General features: G+C 44.4%; 5 protein-coding genes across 5 annotated transcripts; 2 read left to right on the forward strand and 3 right to left on the reverse strand.

Annotated features, from left to right (window-relative positions):
* The first annotated feature begins 2 nt into the window (after positions 1-2).
* Positions 3-1,045, forward strand: LOC6728946 (cytochrome c oxidase subunit 7A, mitochondrial). The gene is made up of 3 exons (XM_016177206.2): positions 3-143; positions 294-637; positions 893-1,045. The coding sequence occupies exons 1-2, from the start codon at positions 126-128 to the stop codon at positions 543-545; spliced, it is 270 nt and encodes an 89-aa protein (XP_016035623.1). The 5' UTR covers positions 3-125; the 3' UTR covers positions 546-637; positions 893-1,045.
* Positions 1,046-7,793: 6,748 nt separating this feature from the next.
* LOC27208891 (paired box pox-meso protein) lies at positions 7,794-22,718 on the forward strand. Its single transcript, XM_016184436.3, has 2 exons — positions 7,794-8,557; positions 20,826-22,718. The coding sequence occupies exons 1-2, from the start codon at positions 8,548-8,550 to the stop codon at positions 21,926-21,928; spliced, it is 1,113 nt and encodes a 370-aa protein (XP_016035624.1). The 5' UTR covers positions 7,794-8,547; the 3' UTR covers positions 21,929-22,718.
* LOC27208408 (predicted GPI-anchored protein 58) lies at positions 16,590-17,304 on the reverse strand. The gene is made up of 3 exons (XM_016183987.3): positions 17,175-17,304; positions 17,034-17,121; positions 16,590-16,981 (listed from the first exon to the last, which is right to left on the reverse strand). The coding sequence occupies exons 1-3, from the start codon at positions 17,274-17,276 to the stop codon at positions 16,722-16,724; spliced, it is 450 nt and encodes a 149-aa protein (XP_016035625.1). The 5' UTR covers positions 17,277-17,304; the 3' UTR covers positions 16,590-16,721.
* LOC6740754 (odorant receptor 85a) lies at positions 18,444-19,925 on the reverse strand. Its single transcript, XM_016172196.3, has 3 exons — positions 19,097-19,925; positions 18,679-19,036; positions 18,444-18,617 (listed from the first exon to the last, which is right to left on the reverse strand). The coding sequence occupies exons 1-3, from the start codon at positions 19,855-19,857 to the stop codon at positions 18,543-18,545; spliced, it is 1,194 nt and encodes a 397-aa protein (XP_016035626.1). The 5' UTR covers positions 19,858-19,925; the 3' UTR covers positions 18,444-18,542.
* Positions 22,687-24,603, reverse strand: LOC6739697 (high affinity copper uptake protein 1). Its single transcript, XM_002076555.4, has 2 exons — positions 23,795-24,603; positions 22,687-23,295 (listed from the first exon to the last, which is right to left on the reverse strand). The coding sequence occupies exons 1-2, from the start codon at positions 23,864-23,866 to the stop codon at positions 22,831-22,833; spliced, it is 537 nt and encodes a 178-aa protein (XP_002076591.1). The 5' UTR covers positions 23,867-24,603; the 3' UTR covers positions 22,687-22,830.
* Positions 24,604-24,661: the final 58 nt, after the last annotated feature.

Genomic DNA, 24,661 nt, shown 5'->3' on the forward strand with positions numbered 1-24,661 from the left:
GGCATCGATGTATCGATAAGACATCGATATATCTCCAGTTGTCAGCTGTCATATTCGAGACCGATATTTTTCGCCCAGGAAAACTGCTCACTTTTTGCTAAATCTTAAAAATAAACCCAAGCAAAATGATGAACCTGTCGAGAGTAAGTAATTTATGGATGCGACATTACTCTACACACCTTGCTGGAGGAAAAGCATGAGTTTCGAAACACTGGAGATCCCATTACAAACATGCAATTACGTAAGTTCACTGGAGCCTCAGAACTAACCGCACATTTCGTACCTCTCGGCAGGCTGTTGTCCGTAGCTTCGCTACCACCGCTGGTCGCCGGTCCGCCGCCGTACCCAAGGAGCAGATCGAGAAGGGATACTTCGAGATCCGCAAGGTGCAGGAGCACTTCCAGAAGAAGGACGGCAAGCCCGTCTTCCTCAAGGGATCCGCCGTGGACAACGTGCTCTACCGCATCACCGTCGCCCTCGCCCTCGTCGGCATCGGTGGCATGGGCAAGCTTTTCTACGAGCTGAGTGTTCCCAAGAAGGAGTGAAGTCGGAGTACCGAACCCTAAGCTAAGCCATTAAACCCCGCGCAAGATCCGTGATTCAGCGTAGTCGCCTTATATTTCAATGTTTTGATTGTGTAAGTTCCTTTTTTAGAATTCAGTGTTTATGTTGCTAAGCTCTTGACATAAAAGATAACTTTATTCAAGGACAACATTCCAAAAACCACTTAAACCCTATATCTAGGAGTTTTATAGACCATATTTATGATCTATGTTTGAATTTTTGTTCAATAATAATAACAAAATCTTGCCTAAGAGATCCGCCATTCAGATACAACACTAGTCCCAAAAGCTTGTAACTAATCTCGATCCTTAATCCCTTTATCTTGCAGAGCTTTGCCCTGGATACCTGGACAACATGAAACACCCCAACCCACAACCTGGCTTGTTGTTTTGTGTTAGAATAGCTAAGATTTGATGTGTAAACTGAACATTCGCAAGAGCATTTAAAGCGTGGAAATATAAGAGATCTGGCTGTAAAGTAACGAGACTGCTTATTTGTTTTAGCGCACGGTCGCTGGCAATGAGATATTTGTCCAAAAGTATTTCCCCTTAATTGCATTGACATTAAGTAAACAAACAGCGGCGACATGGAGCGAAGATCTGGGATGCGGCCGAGACTGTGGAATCGGCTAAGGAAACGGCCTGTTTTATAAATCAAAGGGCGGCAACTCGGCGCGTTGCCATTGGCATGGAAATGCATTTTAAATCGAGCGAATCATGTTGCGCTTTAACACAAGCACAGGCCCATGCACGCCGCCCGTTTATTAATACCCGAGTGCGGCGGAATATGCAATTCATGGCGTTTTTCATTAGTTATTCTCCATAAACACTTAAATAAAACTAAAGCATTAAAAATTATGAAAACATCCGCCGCTTTATGCATTTTCCCTGGCATTTTCCACACACTCACAGTAGGGCAGTGCGTCACAAAACTATTGTGGAATTTAAGAAATAACTTAGTTATTAAACCAAGAATAATATTTAACAGATAGTTTTCGCAATGCTCTCAAGTCTACGAGTATATTCTCTTAGAGAAAAGTCGTATAGTAAACTTAGTAAGAAATGCTCCATTATCCTTATAGTTTCACCACGCACTGTACAGTGCACACCCGTCGAAGTGGAATAACCAGAAAAGCGTAGTCTTTCCTCTTCTGTTGTGTTGCGTTGCGTTGGTTTGCCATTATTCCGATACGGCCCATTTGAATTTTTGGATGTGCGCGCGAAACGAAAAGGCATAAAGTGGACGCGGACTGGCCCACCGTAAACACATTGGGAATGGCCAGCAGTTCTGCGTAGGTGGTTCCGAACGGAACTGAAAGTGGTGATCTGCTGCAGACATTGTATAGCCCATTCGTGGGCCATATGTGATCCCGAAAATATAGATTACCCCGAAACGGAAAAGAGCTCGATTTTTTAATTAAAGTTCGTTTGGCTAATTATGGGATGGGAACGTAGCGGCGCACATGTCGCAAACTTATTATATTTCATAGACTGTGAAAAATTTAAATGAACACGAAATGCCAAAGCGCTGGCGGCTCTCCATCTTCTGCGCTGTGTCTCGCGGCCGGGATCTTTCGGAGTAACTGCATCTGCAACTGCAACCGTTCCACTCGACTGGCCACAGCCAAATTACAATAATAACTCAAGAAGCATAGAAGATGCCGGGCTAAACGCTCCGCCTTCTCTTCCCAGCGACCACAATCCTTTGCCAAAACAATATGGTAGAACAGCACAACGAAGTAAACCCCATATGGGGGGGGGGGGATTGGATGCGGATGCGTGTAGAATCGGGAATCGAAAAATGTGTTTCATTAAATCTTATTTATAGTCGGCAATTTTATGCATTTAAAGCGCGTCTATCAGCGCTGCATCTCAGCGGCATCAAGGCGATGCGGAAACGGCAGCGACGCCATATTGGAAGCCCAACGGCGGCGGGCTTTGATTCTGGGCGGGATCTGGGGAGAGCTGGGTTGTGCAGCAGGGTCAAACTGATTACCATGCGATTCTCCACGGGGGAAACAACTTTCACCTTTCCCCTGTTGCTTGTTTATTTTCAATTTTGTGGTTGACTTTAAATAGGACTCCTATGGGGTATGAAGGTACAATGGAATTAGGTAAATTATAGTAGTGAGTCTACTAAATTAATACATTTTGTTTTAGACTTTTAGATAAAGTCCCTTTACCTTTAAAGACGCCATAAAGTATGCTTCAGTTTTTTGTCTGTCTGTATCTAATATATTTTTTATATCTAGTAAAATATAATATTCATTTGTGGTATATTTAAAGAAAGACCCCTAAGTAATTACCGTTATGTTATACCGAAATTGGATTACCAGGTACCCCATAGTCGGGACACCTCAAACAACTCCCGCACTCGTTGGATGCTCCTCACGTGAGTTATGGCCACGTCCTGGTCCGCATCGGATCAGTTCGGATCGGCTTGGGATCCCGGTTCGCAGTAGCACTACTAGGAGCAGTCGCAGTCCGCGCAGCACAGCAGCCGCAGCCACAAATCAGAATGCCGTTGAAGCGTTCAAGTGCAACGAGCATGAAGCGAACTCGCTGCCGCTTTCGTCTCCAACTCGATTTGCGTCCCCAACTTCAATGCCCCCCCTTCCCCTCTCCGACGGCTGTCGTTTTGCCCAATCCCCCAAACTTAGCTCCATCTTTCTCCGTTTGAGGTTGTCGGCAAATCTGGGCAACTTTCAGATGGATATTTCGTCAGATTGTCGCTGCGGCTGATGCCCAGAAGAAATGGAATGGAATAAAAATGGAATAAAAAACTGGCAAGTCCGACCCTCGGGCGATTTTGGGCCTCTTCGATGGTGTTTGCCCAACGAAACCCGTTTGGCCTATTAACACTTCGATTACAACTCAACTTTTGTCAGCACTCCGGACGCACGGACACGGACCCCGGCACTCTGGGTGGTCCCGTCGCACTATTAGTTAGATTTTGATTTATTTGAGCTTCAATTAGTCGTTGAACAAATCTGTTTATTTATTTGCTTTTAATTATTGTTGGAAACCACAAAGCCATGCCACCGCTCTTTATGGTCGCCGTCGCCTTCGACTTCGCCTTCGACTTCGCCTCGCTCCTTTCCTTGTCCGTAGAAGGTTTTTAATTAGCACCCGCCGGATAATTCACAAAAAAGCCATCACCAAATAGCCGAGGATTTCTTCAGACGTTAATGGATGCGATTCCCCAAAACGACCGATCATTGCAAACAACACAGTTTTGTCTTTCGTAATAACAACCGAAAAACAAGCAAATTCCAAATTTTAAGTTGTTCCACTTGCGAATCAGCCCCTGCAAGCAACATATCTAGGTATCACCCTGGATAAACGGCTCACCTTTGGGCCGCATCTAAAAAACACAGTAAAAAAATGTGGCCACAGATCACAACAGCTGAGATGGCTCATGAATAGAAGGAGCACTCTTTCGATGAGGTGCAAAAGAGCTGTGTATGCGCACTGTATCGTACCGATATGGTTATACGGGATCCAGATTTGGGGAATTGCAGCCAAATCGAATTATAATCGTATCCAGGTGATGCAAAATCGCGCATTACGACAAATAACCAACTGCCCCTGGTATGTACGTAACTCTACACTCCATAAAGACCTCAATATTCACACAGTTGAGTCACAAATTGGGAGACATACAAGTCGATATAGTGACAGATTACTGAGCCATAGCAGTCTTCTTGCAAGACGTCTCATCCCCGCTCGACCTCTAAGAAGACTTAAACGGCAAGGCTTCGCCAAGACAATTCGGCAGCAGTAAAAACTCTTCATTTATGTTCCTACTCCACTTATTTTATTTTATAGTGTTTGGTAATTGATAAGAATACTTCTCCACACTGTGATGTTAAGATACAATATTATGATGTACGGATTCTTCACTTAATAAATATTAATAAAAAAAAAAAAAAAAAACTTGCGAACGGGGAATGCCCATTATATCGACTCGAAATACCTGCTATCCATCGTTAAGTATCTACAATGGGGCAATAATATTATTTTGATATAGTTTCGCATCCATGGCTGCGTCCAAAAAGAGGCATTCGGCTGGCGTAAACAAACAAAAACATATTGCATATTGCATGCCTTGCCGGAGAATCGAAGGAATGCCATCGGCGATTTATAGGCCGTAACAAGCCCGGCCCCGTGAAAGATGCGCGGGAAAACCGACACCCCGGCAAACCAGAAACACATGTCCGGACTCTGAGGATCTTCGGGGATGGGATTCGGACCGCATATACTGTGCGCACTGACCAAGCTGGGAACGACATCATCTAGTTAGGAACTTGAGTGCGAACGCGTGGGATCAGGTGACACGAAGGTCGGTTGCGGTATGTTGCCTCTCAAGTGAGCCGGGTATTCGCTTACACCAATAATTCATCCTCAACTGCAGTTGCGTCGATCCGTTTTATGTAGCGCCCAAGGTCCAGAGTTCCTGGGCTCGTAGGTTCCAGAATCCCCAGATACTAGGTTCCAGGACTCAAGTGGGTCGCATAATCACGTGTCGATGCCTTTTTCGTTTGGGATTTATGCGCGTTTTTGGGAGTACCGCTGCCGTAGACAATTTGACGCTTCCGCCTACTCCAGCAGTTGTGCACTTGGAAAAATATTTATGGTTCGATAGGAAACAAAAGAAAAAAAGATATAAAAGTACTACATTTTTATCTAACTTTGAAAACAGCGAAATATTTATCTTCCAATTTTTAAGGGACTGTTATAACAATATCAATAAATCTGTTCTGTAATATGCTCTTCACATGTTGGTTGCCTTGTCAAAGGTGAACTTATTTGGTTAAATTCTTTTCAAACTATATAACCAAACTTCTGTATCTATACAGAGAGTGTTTTTTCTCAGTGCATAGTCCCCGCCCATCTGGCGCAATCTTATGTAACTTGTCCCCCGCCTCTGACTTATATGTGTCAATTTAATAGCGCATTTGCCACTTTATGACATACGATGCTGCTCCTGCTACTTGGACTCCTTTTCCCAAGTCCCTGGTGTTAGCTCCTTTGTTTTCTCAAGTGCCTGGCAGATTCCACACCGACTCCTTCCACTCCCGGTTGTTTTACAACACAGAAAGATACAACTGGGAAGTATCTGTGAAGCAGAAAAAAAAAAGCGGAAAACGCACAGTGTTCATTTGTTATGCTTGTCATTTGTCGCTGGCATGCCGGCGACTTCAAAGCCTGTCACCCAATTTGTTAAACGCGGAGACAATTTTGTCATCAGCTCCCCCAATTCTTTGGCCCCAATGCTTTAGTCATCAAACTGAAGCTTTGGCCGCCGGGGAAGAATTCTTGGTTTTCGCATATGGCCAATTATTTTGTAAGTCGATCCATTTCGTATTGGAGAATTACTTCTTAGCGTTTGGATCATTTTATTAAAAAGATTTCCTTAATTATTTATTAACGATTAGATTAAATTAAAGAGGTATTACTAAATACAAAGAAATAATAGTTTACTTTATGATGTTTTTGTATTCCCCTTTAATCATTTCGATCTTAAAAATTCCAAATAATTAGAAAACTAAACAAGAAAATGCATTGTTTTTACAATATATTTTTTTTATTTAAATAATATGCATATATAATTCAAATTTATGTTTATTACAAAATTAAAATGCCAATATAATTAATACTTCAAAAATGTTTTGTTAAATTTATATAAAAAAACATAAAGAAACAAGTTATTTAACTTAACAACAATGAATTGTTTTAAGAGGGTTTTGTTAGAATATTTTAAGGTACATAATAACTATAAGAAATATATGTTTTAAAACAAAGGCAATGTGGGAAATGGCGTTCGTCAAACCACAAAATGCAGGGAAATGCAGTCGGCAATGAGCAGAAATCAGAAAGTGACAGGGAGAGGGCCAATTGGATTCGCAACAAAAGGTATGAGCAGGTAAGCGTAAGCCAACTCAAGGAGGTGTGTCCAACGCGCAACTGTGTGTGGGCCAAAACACACACACGCGCACTAAGTGCACACACACACACATGCTAAACAGCCAGCGAAGAGAGCGAGCACAACATTTAGAATCGCAAGAGCAGCGTTTTGACCATTTTAATGAGGGAATGACAACGAAAATTGGCATCTATCATTAAATGACGATATTCAGAATTAGTGACAATCAGATGAAGACGGCATTTCTTATAATTAACTCTAACCAAGCAAGACGCAACGCCTCAGCGAGAGTTGGCATCACGCATACGCCGCAGTGGCCAGGAGGTGGATCCCTGGGGATCTACGGGGTTAGCTGTCTGTGCCGCTTTATTAGCGATATGGCTTTCTTAATGAACCAAAAATAGATGCACGCGCTCCGAGAATTCCCACAGCCCCGCCCCTTTCCTTTTCCTTCCGCTTCTCTCCTATCCTCCCCTCGCTTCCTTTTTCTTCTGCTCCTCATCTGTGTGACACTAAGAAGTCATGACATCGCTCGCCCACCCTGCGTAACGCTACGGATACGCTTACTTGCTTCAGATTGGCCATTCAAGCATTCAGAAATTAACTCCGCCCGGTTGCGTATGCTCACTCACTCGGTTCGGTTCGTCTGTGTGGGTGTTGCAGCGGAGAGAGAGCGAGAGTACGAATTCCGACCCATGGATACACCCACACATCCGCCGGCACACAAACACACAGATGAGCGGCTACAGGAGCGGTAACTGGGGGAAAGAGGCTAGATGGGTCGAGTTAGCTTAGTTTATTATCTATCAGCAAGATGTTACGTTAAAATATGTTATGATAAATAATAGTACAATTTTATATATTATTGTGTATAACATGATGTAATAAAGTCTTAAAATCCTTCTTCTAAGATTCTGAATTCGATCTCTTTATTAATATATCGAATTTATATGAACCCTTTACTTTAAAGACTTAAAAAATATTTAGATACCAAAGTTACTGGCGCCATAAATCTTCTGGGCTTACCCTCAATTCGCTGCTTGCGCTCCTGATCGCCGAAAGACATTCTTCATTTTTATTATTTGCCCGCGGTCCACCAACATACGCACACCAGTGCGCGATCATCGCCATTAAAACCCACATATACGCTCAACCGACCGCCCCTTCCTCTCACGAATGAGTGTGTGTGTGTGTGTGCGCGGAGGAGAATCCGGAGAGTGAGAAAAAGAGAGAGCGAGATCTTGGGATGCTGCGTCGACGCGGTGGCTTCCACTTCCACTTGAGCCTGTAGATGTGTATGTGACTGTGACTGTCGCTGTGGTGGTGATGTTCGATGTGTGCGTGGACGTGGATGGTGGGCGATCTTGATCGGCAGCGCCGCGGGCAGCGTTAGTCGCAGCAGATACGGGTGACGAGCAGCAACGATCGTTTTTGGAGAGCGCGCCAGGGTTTCCCGATCCAAACCGTTCCCAACCGATACGCTACGACCCGATACGCTAGAGCAAAAAGACCAGCGGAAGATTAAAAGGCGCGCGCACGGATCAGTGAATGCGGTTTAAATCGGTTCAATTGCAAACCATCGATCGCACGGGAGGTCCGCCAGCCAAGTCAAAAGTAAACCGACATAATCCCCAAAATCAAAGCATAACAAACCCATTGTAGTGTCATTAAGTGTGTGCAGTTCCCGCTTCCCCAATAAGGTGTGATAAGTGCGTGATAATTTTCGAGCCAACCTACTCGAGAGCGATCGTTTTGGCCCGAAAATGTGCTAATCAGATCTCAGTCTTGGTTCACGGCATAGTAGGCATCGCAGCCCGATGCTGCCCCGCACAACTGGCGCCAATTTGTATACAAATTTCATGCCTTAATTGAAACTCACATTATAGCCAAGTGCGAAAAGTTAACGACTAGGTAACCACCGACAATCCCCAGCAAAGCAGACTCCAACTATTCCAGCGAATCCAATCGGAGAAAGTTCCACGGCAGAGTTGGCGAAAGCAGATTTGGGTGCCCACAATTGCAATTCTGGAGTTCTTCAATCAACTGCCATCGGCCGAAATGGACCCAGGTACGTCTCAATACATAACTCTCAAAGTATTAGAACCCAGAATTACTTTTCAAACCAAAATTTATATATCTATCGACATTTTTGAGGTGCCGACGGCATTGGGTTTCTTTAAAAAGCTTAGTAGCTATTTTAGTGATATATTTGGATTAACATAATCAGAAAAAACCGAATATGTAAATTGCAGGAAATATTGATAAGACTTTTGAAATCACATTTAGCTCTTTATCTTAAAGTATAAGGTAACGAAAAGACAAATTCAAAAGTAGCACTATATTTTCACTTAAATCTCTTAACTCAAATCCGCCACTCGAGTGTTTTGCCAATAAAGCCCTCTTGTCCGATCCTCCAGCCAAGTCCTTATCCGGATCCCCTAACTGCTTGGGGTAAACACAATTGCTCGCTGGACCAACTTCTTATTTTTATTGTTTTTGGGCCAAGCCAAGAGGCAGGTGTTTGCTTTTGATTTTCGTTTCAAAAGGCTGCCGTCGCTTTGCGCATGATCGACAGCCTCGCGGTAGCCGCGGCACTTGTTTGGCTTTCGATGATGTCGCCGACATCCGCACACGTACCCGATCCCAAAACCCAAGACCCTAAACCCAAAATCCAAAACCCATAACCCCGATCCCAATCCCAAACTCCGGAGCCAGGGCTCCTAATTTAACTAATGATCGTTGTAATGTTTGTGCCTTTGTCGTGCGGTCTTCACTTTTGGCTCCAAGTGTCCGTGTCTCTGTTTGTCCATGTGCTTTGGGCCAAAAACAAAATGCGAGTGCAAGACATGGCCTTATGGCCGAAAACCACGCTATACAAGTGTGTAAAGATTTGATCAGTTCTCTCAGTTATTGACAAACATGTGCGCAATCGAATAATTTGGCATGCGTCGATTTACTTTTACAAATTTCGAATTGCTTAGATCATCTTTTGAAATAATTTGCCAATAGTTTTTAATTTCTATGAGTGACATACAAGTATGATCAATGGTAATCTCTTATAATGGTATTCCCCTCTAAGTTTCAAGTATTTATTTGTTTGCTTGAGCCTCTGTGAGGCAAAGTATCAAAAGGACATACACGAATATATATTTTTCCACTTGGCCGGGCAGAAAAGAAGTTATAAGTCGGCTAGGAGGTCCCGCACTTTTGGTCCATTAATGACTTGCTTTCGATGTTTTGACATTCTGTTTGTACGCCAGCATTGTTTGCTCACTAGGAGACGTCGAAAAAGATATAGACGCCGATGCAGACCCATGCCCATGCCCATGCCCGAGCCCAAACCCAAACCCAGACTCTGGACCAGAGGTGCAGAAATGCGTGACTAACGGCCACCGGTAGCCATCTACTTCGGTAGCTAAACATGAAAAGCCCACCAGACGCGGGCCGCAAGTGCAAGATGTTAAAATCACAGAAGGGGGCAGTAAAACAAAAGGCGCAGACGATGGCCACGAAAGGCAGGCAAACACTTGAGATCCGAGGAGGAAAACGTCGCGTCAATGTGTACACGCCTTAATGGAAGAGTCTATATGGTATGGTATGGTAGTAGGTGCCCAGGAGCAGCGACTGCAGGAGGATGCGGCGGGGAGTGATCTGAAAGCCCGACCAGCAGCTTCCTCCCGTGGATACCGATGACTGCGGTCCGGGTTTGGCAAAACGCTTCACTGCCTCGGCTTGATTGTGTGGCGTCGTTTTCCCTGAGTTCTTTAATTAAATCACATCCCCGTCCGCTGATGCGGAACTTTCATTAAGCGCTTTTGCAGTCATTTTGGGCATTGCTCGGCGAGCTTAAAAAAGTAGCACCAAGAACCCTTTGCATTTTATCCTTTGAATTATCTACTTTTTGTAGTATTATGCTAGGTTCCCCCTATAGATCAGTTGACATTTGCTCCCTTTGGGCGTGGACATCTCCCCATGGATCCACAACCTCTGACATCTGACAAGTGTACTTCATGTTCTTGGGAGCGAACTCAGCTCATTACCATAAATTTAATGAGTTTCTAATCGTTAGGGGGCACGTGTTTGAGCCAGTTCATTCTTCTGGGATAATGAATGCGATCGCATCAATAAGCGGGCGGCTAACATCTGGTTTTAACCCCTAACCCCTAGACTCTAACCCCTTGATGGCCTGTGTCAAGTCCCACGGGGGCGATGGCGACCCAAAACCGGAACTGTCGCAAGCATTCCAAACTCCATTTCTCAGTCTCGAATTTGGAGTCCTGGGATCAGCGCTGTGCGTCTAGCTATTTTCCAGCAGCTCTAGAAGTTCATTTAATGCAATTGTATGATATGAAATTAAGTGATTTAGCTAAAGCAAATTCCAGATTTTGTTGTTAAAAGATAGTTTGCTGCTAAAAGACAATACCAATTCCATGTAAATTGTTAGCTATTTTACGCCGGTGCCTGCAGTGCCTCAGCTACTTTCCGAATCCCTAGTGGGCAGGATTGGGGAGTGGGTGAGCTGGTGCACATGTGGTTAGATTTATATGCATCTCGCCGCTGTCAGCGAAGGGCGTTGCACATTGCTCGAGTGCCGGCGAACCCGAACTGCAGCGGAGTTGTCGGTTCTAGTACATTGCCAATGATTGGTCGGATGCGTTGGATCTCCTGTGGGCCTGTGGGACGGGATCGGAACTCTGGCCATGGGTTTGGCATCGACATCGAGCACATTTCGGCTACGCACTCGCATTGTGCGCATTCCTCGTACGCGTAATTGAAGTCGCTGCGGCATCTTCCCTTTGGTTGTTTTTTTTTTTTTCGGCTGGGCCGCACCCCTTTCGAGTTCCTCGAGCTCGCTGGCTAGGGTCGTCATATTTGCTAGCCTCCTCCAACTGGGCCCCAGCTACCCGCTTTCCGAAGGGGGCGGAAGAATGGAGCTAGTGCGTCGCTATCTTGGCGGTGGCTGCCGTGATTTATGGACTCATTAATTTCTGTTGACAGACAATGCTGTTGACGCCGCAGGAATCTATTTAGCTTTATGTACTTTTGATTCCCACTTGCTGGGGCGCCTGTCTTATGGGCTCCATTTATAATTCGAGGCGCTTGCACTTGATCTGAAAACGGAAATACGCGAGCAGATGGCAAGCTAGATTGAGGCACTTAAAATATCTCTAAAATGCCAGTTACTAGCTATTAGACTTCTTTGGAGAAAGTAGTCGTAGTGAGTTGCATTTCTGCGTCTGGATGAAAGCAAATGCGATCGATGTTAAGTAAACATAAAGCGATGCCAATCATGACTCTTTTCCATTGATAACACTTGGGATTGAACTCTGCAGCAGATTAAAATGGAAAATGGCATTGCCAGCGGATCAAAGTGACAGACGTAGAGTGGCTTCCTCTTTCACTTGGCGCGACGATTCTGTGAAATTCACTGATAAATAAATGCGATTGTGCGGCAAATTGTGCAACGCTCCGAATGCAAAATTGTCGACAAGCTCTCGCGTAGTTAGTGTAGAACCAAAAAATAAAAAAAATTATATGAAAATCCAACTATTTATAAGACGCTGAGGACCGCAACAATGTGGGCAACCAACTAAAGAGCGAAAAGGGGCGGGCCACATGGCGTATACGCGACGCGTTGGCTGAGCCTCAGCTCAAGTCAACTGAGTTGTTAAATTAATTTTTTCTGCATGCCGAATGCATATAAATTTATATATGCTGCAAGCAACCGGCGGCGGAATTAAGAAAATAAACATATGAAGGCATCTCCCCACCGCGACGGCGCTCCGTCAATCAACCTGCTCTGGGTCTTCCGAAGGAGAAGGAACCGCTTGCCAAGACCCAAGATTTATGGGAGCAACACGCAGTCCGAAAATGCATTCGCACATATTGTATGGTTATGAGAGGGGAAATCCAATTTGCCATGCATCTATACTACACACTCTTAAAATTGCCAGGATATCTCACAATCATTACATTTAAGGTACTCTTAAAAACCCATAACTTCGACTTTTCAGGAAGTGTTTTAGTTGTTTGAGATAAATGTGATTTTTCCTGGAACTACACAATGGAATGTATTTGATGTGCCAATAAATTGCATTTTTCGCATAAATGTGTTAATTTCGGCTTAAGAAAAGTCTGTATTGAAATGCTAACAGAAATGTATTTTTTGGCTTAGTAGATTGACATAGAAATGCAGAAATTTGTATATTTTATATAATATATTATTGTATTCCCTACTAAAGGGTATCTTTTAGTTGACTTCAACATTTTATCACTTATTTGGGGATGTCTTTTGATCAAATCAAACACCAGACCAGAAGGCCCGAAAAATGTATTGCCCTGAATATCAAAAACATCATTTCATGCCAAATTTATATTCAATTCGGGCCCAACGAACTAAATATAAGTATCCAAATTGGCAGCCATTTTGGTATTTAGTTATTTATTTTATTTGTTTGCAGTTAATGTTGTGAATATTCAGACAATTACTCAACGCTTTCTGCGATTTAATACAATTTAGTGGACCATTTTCGCAGAACGCATCGCTTAGTGTGAAAACGTGTTAATTGACGGCCCGCTTATTAATTAAAATGAAATTTAAATGGCATTTTTACAAACAAAAGTGCCATGGGCGTGATAAGTATTATTGTCATCATCGAAGCCAGCTAGAATTTCGCCTATGCACACGAATCAAAAGTTATAAATCATACAATGTATTTTACGAGCGTATAAACAAAATGTCTTATCAACTCGAAATGTTTGAATTTGTTAAATTCAATTAGGCAGAAAATAAGTTCATTGCCTCTCGACATTTGACATGTTCCCAGCGTTCAAGTTTCTGAAATAATCGCGCAGTCGATCGACTGCAGTTGAATCAAAGTATTTTTTATTGCAATATTAGTTGCAACTTATCAGGCAGACAAGACAAATATATATTATGTATACATTTTTCCTTACTGATAAGAATGAATTATGTACATATGTGTTCATGTGACAGTCTTATAATAAATCCACAGATGTAGCTTGCAACAAAGTATAGGATTGAAATAAGTACTTGCAAATGTTATTTCACTTTACTATTTATCGTTTTAGCCTTTGGTTCAGATGAATAAAAAATTCAAATTTGCTCATTAAATTACCAATGCATTTACTTTTTGTTCGTTTTTCTAGTTTTTGATTAGCCAGCAGCTAAACTGAAACTATGTACATACATACATATGTACATAAATATACTCGCTATCATTTTTTCCCGGCCTTTTCGTCCATTTTGTTTAGCAAAATATTATTTTTAATTAGTTCTAGTTAGTTAACGTTCGTTAATTGCTCCTGTAATTGGATTTACGCGCATGAGTGGCTTTTGTGAATACTTTAATGATATTTTAATAAATTATAAAAAACTTAAGCTGCAATATGTGCAACTTTAATTGCCGTCGGCGAAACTTTGACGAAAGGGCAAGTGTTCTAAAATTTCCAAGAACAAGAACAAGAAATAAAAAAAAGGGAAAAAACTCTCACAAACATACATTAAAGCCGACATTTCTTTCGGGATTGCGTTTGTAATTTGCTGATCGCTGGCAGAGTTCCAGTTGAAACAGTGGTCGCCATTGTATTCGGCAATTTCCCAGAATTTATGAATTATAATTTTGCCGTATAGACAATTTTAATTGAGCCTTTTATGGCAATCTGCATGCAGCGGGGAAAGGCTTTCCGCTCGAGGAACAATTAAATCACAGATCAAAATCGATATAAAAAGTTTAAAATCAATATACTTTAATCTATGTGACTTTGATTATAGCTCTTATTTGGATATATTCATCTATAAAGTATGTATAATAACGGATATACTAAGGGTCTAGTGTACGATCTAACGATATCCCAAAATGTTTCTGCGTGTGCGTGGATTTTGGAATCTCGAGCCAGGCGTGATGAACTCAGTAAAAGTGTTCGATTTCAAAGCAAACACAGCCATTTGTAAGCCATTTGTACCGAAACACACAGAGATACAGAAGCGTCGGCTACCGAATCCGTTTCCAATTTCCGTCGGGGATGCGAAAGGACTCCCGGAGTCCCGGAGACGAAAATCCATGGGCAAATATTTACCGATCAGACAAAAGCAGTCTCCTTCTCCGTCTCCATTTCGCTGCAGAGTTTATGATTTTTTAAGCTGTTTGCCCGACCTCTTCACAATTCCATAGCTGTTTGCCTTTCATTAACAGAAGCTGCCCAGATCGGATTGGATCGGATGGATCGGCTTGGAAAGGGGCCCAGTTTTCAGTGTGTTTGCCTTGATTAAGCGCTGACTAGCGGAAAGTCAAGGAGTCGGAGAGCCAGGAAGGATCCTTATTAGAGCCAAAGTAGCCCAGTCTGCTTGATCACGCCAGCAGCAGGCGTAACTCAAAATTAAACAAACAGAATGTGGCTCTTAGCATTCGAAGGTTCTCCCGGAGGCAAACAAACAATCCAAACAAACTCGAAACGCGACGGCGACCAGGGTAGCACACCTAACACACTGCTCCTCTGATCGTGACCGACACTGGGCGTTCGTCTATCCATACACCCAGCCATGTACCCATCCACACGAAGGGTGTACGTATAGGTGTGCCCACCTCCACTGCCACACCGGTGGCATGTTTGCACCTTTAATAAGACCAACAATCAGTGCCGACGCATCGCCCAAGTGGCCATCCAGATGGGTCAACGATGTATGTTGCACTTGTGATCCCTCGAAAAGGGCCACGGAGTTCTGACCAAGTTGAAACGGAACTGAAGACGAATTCTTATTTCTTATACACGGACTAGGAAATCCTTGATACAAACTGATGTTTGATGTTATGGCTCATAACTGTCGTGTTCAACATGGGAAATCAATCCAATTCGATCTGGACACTGGGCACGTTGCGAAATGTTTGCTCTTGACTCAGCTCAGCTCAGGAATTGAGGGGGAATCGATGTGCTGCTCTAATAGGAATTACGTGACTAATTTGCATGTGGCGGGGGCATTTTATTCTCGCCGGATGTCGATTGGCTGCCATAAATCACAAGTGGGCGACTTACTCACATCTTTGAAGATGACTACTCGAGGGCGAGTCAAGTCGAGCGACTATCACTGGGATAATTCTGAAAATCAGGCAGCTAACCAACCGATAGCAGATTCAATTAATTTTCCAATTTTTCGGTTAGGCGGAGGTACGATTCTTATCGGTGGCATAGCACACATATCATAATTGAGGCCCAAGTGCTCAACTTTGGCTGCCATTAATCTTTGGTAATTGCTCAAAATTGATGTCATGCGTATTTGAAAAGCCATTAAAACGAAGCAGCTATCTTCAAAAGATCCAAACTGGAAAATACGAGGAGAAAACCAAGAGCGTCGATCTTTGTCAGCGACAACTAGAAAGTATTTGTTCAGACAAATTTATGGACGCTTAGCGCAAAAGTCAAGCACTCGGAGATAATGTTCTTGAAGGGACCAACAAATTGCAGCCATCATTGGGCATATTTCGAATATTTTCGACAACGAACACAAAGATTGGAAAAAGAAATGATCTGAACATCTGAACTAAAGAAAGCTTAGGGTAGTAGTATATATATATTTCCGTTCAATTAAAGCTTACGATTTAGATGCAGATTCATTTTATTCAGAACTCCTTGTTTCATTACTTTAAACAACAAATCTACGGAAGAAGCTGTGACATGTGTTGGGAGATACAACTATATTTGTCGCTTCCATGATCTTTGACTCCACTTCGTGTCTTCCTGGCTGGCGCTGGATATGGTGGAACCGCACACAGACCATCTCGTCGTGTAACTCAATTCGTAAATAATTAACGATCACAAGATTACAAATGTCAAACAGAATGTCAAGTTGGGGATGCCATCGTGCCCGTCGAGGGGGAACCGGAGCTGCTCCTTTCGCCGCCACGAATCTTAAAAGACCGAGTGAACAAAAACCACCGACTTGGCTCCCCAGCCACCAGACTCGATCCTCGATGCGTGTGGGTCTGTGGCGAGTGCCAGCCGATCTGTTGTGACTTATGTCATGACAATTGCGTTACAATATTTTGAAGATTCAAAGTGCCTGGGAATGAGAACCGCACAGATTTATGGCTCAAACGGAATGAACGTCTGTTTTATTCGAGCTGGGTTGTTACCCCATGGGCAACATTATCGTATACCAAATCCCACTTAATAGCTAGTGTTAGAGAGGTGTTATAAGGTAGGGATAAGATAATCTAACCACCAGGAGCAGCTGTGGGTGGGGCAGCTGTGGGTGGGGCAGTTACTACAGGTTGTGGCGATGTCGCAGGTGCCGACGGAGCAGGCGTTTCGGGTGCAACTGGGGCTGGAGCTCCAGGAGTCGAGCCAGGAGGAGTTGCAGGCGCGCCTGGTGAACTCCCTGGAGCTGCTCCAGCTGCCTGCGGAGCTGCAGTGCTTCCATCCGCTGTCGCATTTGGAGCAGCTTGCACAACTACCGTGCAGTTTTGACAAATCACTGAGAAAAACAAACCAAAAGGTCACTGAGTTCAAAGGGTCTCTCAACTTACAAACGTTCTCATCATCGGCATCATCACTATCACTATCATTGTCATAGAGTATATCCTCGAGGATAGTCCACCAGTCGGTATCGCGTTTCTAAAGCAAGAAGTTGAAAATAATTATATGTTTCATAAGTACAACCGACTTACCGTCTTGACAGAGGTTTCCTCCAATGACCTAGCATTAATGCTCAGTAAACTGAACATAAGGCACAGGCCCACTGCGAATAATATATCCCTTCTGGCCGACATCCCGACTTCAACTGAACAAAGTTGTTTAGAAAACCGACTTATATAGAACCTAAAGCCAATATTTTGTAATATTTAATGGCTGTTAGTGCTGAAAAGTGGACTACTTCGAATTTATGGTGGGTATTCAGGTGCTTAGACGCGTACATACATCATATTTTCAAAAGCTTGCAAACTTTATTTTAGGTAAACTTTGTAATCACGTCAGGAGATGAATAGAAAATTAAAAATAAAAATAAGTTTTCAACTTATTTAACTTGTCATAATCAGCATTCCAAACATTTTCCTATGCAGTTGCTAACAGTATTCCCTAGTCGATCTCTAGTCATATCCCATCTATTACAACCACCTTTAATGAGGGGAGATTCCGTCGATTTCGAACAGTTTTCCATATTTATGCAGCTGCACGTTCGCTTTGTCTGGGACTCCGAAACGAGGCAAGTACTCTAGCTAGCTATGATCGAACTGCAATTGACAAGTGCGCAAATCCATAACCATAAACTATGTACACGAAATTCGACACTGTTGGGGATCATTAGCCGGGGATCGCTGGAAGTGGGGGAGTGGAGGAGTCGGGAAGTGGGGGATTGGGGGATTGGGGGATGATGTCGGGCAACAAGTGGGATGGTAATGCGATATCGGAGCAGCGGGAAAACGAGCTTGTAAGTCGCGAAATGCCCTCCTGAATGGAGCAGCATCGAGGTCGATATACTCCGTCTCCCGGTTCATTATCGCTCCTTTGTCCGGTTCCTTCCTGATTTGTTGCGATCGCCGCCACGAGTAACCCGGGAGCTCTATTGTGGTTTTTATGGCGCTGCACTCTCCAGTACGTGTTGCACTTGGAGTTGCTGTTGTGGAACACGATTCGAAATTAGAAGACGGCGCAGATGTGCAGCAGTGCCTCCAACTGCCCATAATGGTAATGGACCGGACGGCAGTTTCAGACGGGCAGCAAGCTCCAGCGGCAGGTGCCAAGAGGAGAAGGTGGAGGAGGAGGAGACTCCTCCAGTCTCCAGATAAGAGGGCTACCCATTTGCCACCGTATAATGGCAAGCTATTATAGTAAAGTTGGAGTTCGGCTTTGTTTGCCAGAGAAGTTATGATTATGAGGGTACAAACAGATTTTCCAGATATCTTATAGATTGCCATAATGTTTGCAACACATTTAAATTTTATATAATCAATCTACATATATTTACTTGTTGATTGTGCACTATGTGAAACTACTATCTTAAATTGAGTTGATCAAATTTGTGGCAATAAGTCGAATTACTCCCTTCTCAATTTCTCGGCCAAGTCCATCTCATTTACAATGGTCACCACTGAGAAAGCGAACTTGGCCATCTGAAAGAGTTTGTTAACAATAATAGTTTGTTAACAATAGTTCTGTAAGATATTATCTTACCTTTATATTGGTGTTTAGACATATGGGGAAAATTCCGCCCGCAGTGAACAAAATCGACTGCTGCGCATTGTGAATGAAGTACAACATCGTGGTTCTGTATCGTCGCTCAGCTCCAATCCACTGGGAATGGAACAGTGTGTTGGTCAGGGATTCGCAATCGCTGCTCAGCTGCTCACAGACATAGCAAAAGGGAAAGGTCTGGGAAAGAATGGCTATGGTGTAGACCCCGGAGACAACGCGCTCCATTACGGTGTTGTAGAACTGCATGGACACCGCTGCCAGACCCAAAAGTAATCCGACGGATAGCAGTTGGATGAACATCGTGGCGGATATCATGGGACGCAAAGTGTTTCCATATCTAATGAGGAAAATGGAGTGGATTATGGCGTTCTACAAAGAGTATTCCATTCTTCCTCACTCGACAATTAGCTTGTGATCCTTTACACATTCCACCAGCTCGGCATAATGTTGATCGTCGCCCTTTTCCACATCAGTGCGCAGCTTCTTGATTCGCTCACTCAAGAGCTCCATGTGGATCCGCAGAACGACCACATATATGATGGGGTAAACGTCCAAAATAAGATTGGCCAGAATAATGCCAGCCATGGTGACCGATTCAATGGCAGTGGCCAGATAGAAGTGATCGTCGGGGTTAACCAGCGGATTGTACAAACAGAATGGAGTCTTCCCAATCACCAGAGCTCCGGTTAAGGCCATGGATAGATAGCCGAAGTAGATGCAATGATAAATCACAACAACACGATTGCATAAGGCCGCTGCTCGGTGCACCTGGACCTTCTCCTCCATCTTGGTGCATCGAATGTCCATGGCGTCCATCATCTTTTGAGCCGTTGAAAATCGCCGCCGCATAAACAACACTATAATGCCCTTCAAGATGGAGGCATTGGTGTTAACCGGCACTTGGACATATGTAAACAGATCCGTGGTCGTGAAGTTCTTGAACTCCTTTATTCCAGTCATTATCAGTCCGTAGGGTATGAAGATGAACACGAGTACTAAGACCACCAGTGTCCAAATGTAGTAGAGCCACCAGTACGGCTTAGTTCGTGGCGGAAGTCTCCATCCCATTTGATCTATGGATCTGTTTAAGTAGATCAGCGAGTCTCGGGATCGAAATAGGGATCCAAGGACTGGCTCTTGGATGTACTTAAAAATCATTTTTGAAAAGTTCCCTTAGAGGTTTTGATTTAACTTGAACTTTGGCACCTGAAGACTGAAGACAGGACCTTAACTGGTTGCATTTATACGAGTTGTTTAATTGTCCAATGCTAGTTAGTTATTCACGAACGTTACAATTAAGGTATTAGCGAATGAATTAAATGTAGAAGAACCGCCTTTATTTGCCTGCAAAATTGCACAGAGTATTTTAAGGGGTGTGTCTGCATATCTTAAATAATTGATAATTGTTGCCACATTGTCCCTTTCACAGGAATGGTGGTTAATTGCTTTATTTATGGTCCTGTGAAAATAGCTCCTCTGCTGAACCGTAATCATTCTTGGATCCAATCTTGGCTAGCTCAAGAATAGAATGGACCCATGTGCACCTATCCTTAAGTAGTGTTCTATGCGCCAAGGGGAAATCTTTGCGTCATCGCTCAAAGTGCATTTCCGCACGTTCCGGGCATTCAAATTGTGTTTTCCCAGTCACAACCGGGGCACCCACATCCGCAGTTCTGAGAAGCAAATGGTAGCGATTTTCAGCCGAACAAACGGCGGTACCACGACCCACTCATCTTGGGCTCCCGCTCGCCGATCCTCCTCCGCTCCACCGCTCCTGCAGGTCCCACTCCTAGCCACTCATTTGCCACCGAAACTAATTAGACGCAAATGTGCTTTTGTTCGCCTTCCCATTCCCAGGCAACGCTCTTTGTTCGCACTCTGTACTGGGAATCGGGAATCGCTTTCGGATAATACTGTTTGCCACTTATGACAGGCAGAATGTAATCTTTATGGGCGTTTTGAGCAAGATCAGTTTCCGAAAACTGTTTTTAAGATTTATGTTACTTCGTCAAAGAGAAGTATTTCACTAACTTTAAATTCGCCCTAGAGTACTTCCTTGTCGGTGTCCATTTGCCATTATTCCTTTATGTTACCAACCTGACTAATGCGCAACCTTCTCCTTACAGAGTCGCAGTGTCCGCAGTATGGCGAGGTGAACCAGCTGGGCGGCGTCTTTGTCAACGGCCGTCCGCTGCCCAATGCGACCAGGATGCGGATCGTGGAGCTGGCCCGCCTCGGCATCCGACCCTGTGACATATCGCGCCAGCTGCGAGTGAGTCACGGCTGTGTGTCCAAGATCCTGGCCAGGTACCACGAAACGGGCTCCATACTACCCGGCGCCATTGGGGGATCCAAGCCGCGCGTGACCACACCCAAGGTGGTCAACTACATCAGGGAACTGAAGCAGCGAGATCCCGGCATCTTTGCATGGGAAATCCGTGACCGTTTGCTCAGCGAGGGCATATGCGACAAAACGAATGTGCCCAGTGTGAGCTCCATATCGAGAATCCTGCGCAACAAGTTGGGCAGCCTGGGACATCAGCACACGCCGGGAACAGTGATGGGCAGCGGAAGCAGCAGCGGTGGCGGCAGTGTGTCCAGCAATGGTGGCCAAAACAATGGCACGAGTGCCAGCAATAATATCAATCTGGGCAATCTGGGTAATCCCGGCGGTGGACCGCACCATCCGCACCACCATCATCATCACCAGTCAGCGGCGGCGGCGGCAAGTGCCCATCATGTGCACGCCCACGCCCATGCCCACGCCCACCTGTACAACTCCATCTACCAGCCGTACAGTGCTGCGGCGGCATACAGCATGAAGACGCCCTGTGGAAGTCCATCCCCGCCGCAGGGAGCGGGCGGTCAGGGATCAGTGCCCCATCCCCACCAGCTGAGGAGTGTGGCCGCCGCAGCCGCTGCCGCCCACTGGCCCTCCTCCCACTCGGTCAGCGATATCCTGGCCCACCATCAGGCTGTTGCCCTGCGCGCCAGTTGCCAGGTGGGCGTCGGAGTGGGTGGAATGGGCGGCATGGGCAGTACGGTGTCCCCGCTGCCGATGACTCCTTCGCCGGTGGCGGGAACGGCCGGTGGTCAGCCACTGCTCGACTGCGAGGGTGGGGCGGGACAGCAGTCGCCGTACAACTACTACATGTACTTCCAGAACGGCGGGATGCATCACCACCATCATCACGGCGGAATGATGGCCGCCGGAGCCACGGGCTTATGAGTGGGTGGTGTTTAATCAGCGGATTGGTTGCGGGTCTAGCTACTTTCGATCGCGGTTGTTCAGTCTAGGTTACTCTAGTCTAAGCGCTAGTTAGGGAATGGTCTCATGATGGCGCTCACTTGTCCCTCAAATTTAAAACAAATGCACTAAAAGAACTTATCATTTTCCCGGAAATTGTAAACTAATTTAAACTTTAAACTATAAAGCTTGCAAAAAATACTGGTTAGGCAAGTGCAAATAGATAAAGTGTCGTAAAACAATGTGTGCGAGATGATTCACCTGATCTTAAGGTTTGCTTAGTTATACTACCTGCCCACTATCTATCACAGCTAAAATATTTGTTAAAAAGATTTTTCAAGATCTAAACTAAACTAAAATGTGTACTATTGTGTGATAAGTGAGTGTCATGGTTGGTTAGGCCTTCAAATGTGAGTTGTGGGCTGTCGCCAGGACTCAGACCTGGTAATGTTCGCATTTCATAACGAATTTCATGTAATCCTGGAGATTTAACTTCGCGTTCTTTTTTGTTTCATATCTTATTGTTTGCGTTTTGAGTTCGGGGTGGTCAAAAATAAAGTGTATTGCTTATAAAAATGTATTGTAAAGTCAAAAGTATTGAGTGGTACTTCAATCGCTTTAGATGCATACGCGTTGTATAGGTTCTTGTTCTCATGACTACTATTTGTACAATATGCTCATTAAGTAAACTAGTTGACTAATTTATGCTACGATTACATCAATAACAATTAAACCAAGTGTAACTATCGAATAAAATTGTATTTTTAAACAATTTGTATAATTACGTGGGGACGGGACTGTTTGATGTGTGAACCAAGAACTGATAAGGGCTTAGTTTATAACAATTGCAAGAAATATAAACAAACAAGAGCGATACCCTTGATCTAAGGACAGCACTCGCTCTCGTCGGGATTCTTCTTGTTCCAGCCGAAGAAGAAGTAGCCCAGACCCAGTCCCAGGATCACTGCCAGGCACAGCCAGTAGTTGAAGGTCATGAAGATCAGCATCAGCAGGTACGAGATGACGATCTGCAGCAGGTTCAGCAGGGACTGGACGATGTGCGACGAGGCGAGCAAGCGCTGCCAGTAGGTCTGCTCCCTCGGCTCCGCCAGGGGAGTTTCCGAACAGCATCCTCCGGCTGCCGGAGCCTCGTTCTTCCTGCGCTGCTCCGCCGCCAGCTGCTCGCTCTCGCGGCGGGCTTCCCTGCGCGCCAGTTGCTGGCGCAGAAACTTGAGCGCCTCATACAGGAAGGACACCAGGAAGATGGCCAGGGCGGAGAGCACGAACTCCGTCACGGTGGACGCCACCCATCCGCGCCACAAAATTCGCTCGCAGTGTCCAGCGTGGAACTGAAAGCATACAAGAGTGAACGATTAACTAATAATCCCATAAGATCAGTAAGATGAGGTTCAAATAATATGACTTTTAGTTTTAAAAAATATGAAGCTTAAACTTGTCAGTAAACAAAAACTTTGAATTAAAAAATCTTTTTTACAATTTCTCTACAGCGGTATAATGTTAAACACCCATGAATCTTTATTCATGAGACACCCTGTTCGAGCATATTCAATTTGTGTTATTTGTATTTGCTGAGAGCGAATAAAGCGCTAGAGAGCGAATAATTCGTTGTGGTGTCTGGCACATAAACATACTTATACGAACTTATACTAGGGAGTGACTAGCCAGAGTATTCAAATTCCAAGTCGGACGAGATGTTTGTTTGCTCTCCGTGCAAATCTCATTCAGCTAAACTGGATGAGTGACTTTTAAATTACAGCGTTTAGCGCAGTGGTAAGTGATTGTGTATCAAAATTGTAGGGCATAGGAGTTGTGTAATTGCGTACTCACCACCATGATCATGGGGCAGGACTTGGCCGTGCTGGTGCTGTCATCCGAGCCGTGGTCATGATCGTGATCCATCTTGGACTGGTATGGTCTTAAAGCAGATATAGTCGAACGGACAGAAGGCGTGGAAAATCCGACTGGCACAGCAATAAGTGATAAGAGCTAGACCTGCTGAGGTGCTGAGAGCAGAGCGTTGACTGCTTGAAACCCGGTGCTCGCGAGTGGTTTTTTAAAGAAAATCGCCTCTAATCCCCCGGCGCGGCGATAGGCAAGTGCGCTTATCTATGGGCAATGCGAAAGAGCGTTATCACACAGTAGCGGCGATACCAACTATAGTCGCCCCTGACTAAGAATGCCAGCCCAGATACAGTCATGTAAATAAACATAAATGCATGCAGATCTCAGGTCAGATCAAAAGATATCTTCTGCAGATCTTTATCTCAAGAGATAAAACCCATTATTGATCCGTCGTGGGCTTCTCTCCGGTTTGCAGTTTAATTTATGGACTCATGTCAAAGGTTCGACACTCGATTCGCGTGCAGAATTTATTGCAATTTAGATTATCAATCATGGGCTAATACAACCCCCTGAAATTGTTGCTGTAATACATGATGTTGAAATTATTCCATTATTTCTTCGGTTCGATCACGGTTTTATGGCTCTAGTCGAGTACATTCATACGTAGGTATATGCCCATATTCCGGCACGGGAGCGATAGCAACCGTCGGTCGCCGGATCGCCGGAGGTCTGCCTTAGTCCACTTGGCTTTCCAAGAGTGTTATTTCTTACTGTGCTATTTCTAACTGGGATCGAATGTCGCCGAAATTGATGGCCGTGCGCAAACCTTCTGCGGCCGTGTGCAAAAATTCT

This window comes from Drosophila simulans, chromosome 3R (genome assembly GCF_016746395.2).
Source record: "Drosophila simulans strain w501 chromosome 3R, Prin_Dsim_3.1, whole genome shotgun sequence".
In the NCBI taxonomy this organism is placed as follows: domain Eukaryota; kingdom Metazoa; phylum Arthropoda; class Insecta; order Diptera; family Drosophilidae; genus Drosophila; species Drosophila simulans.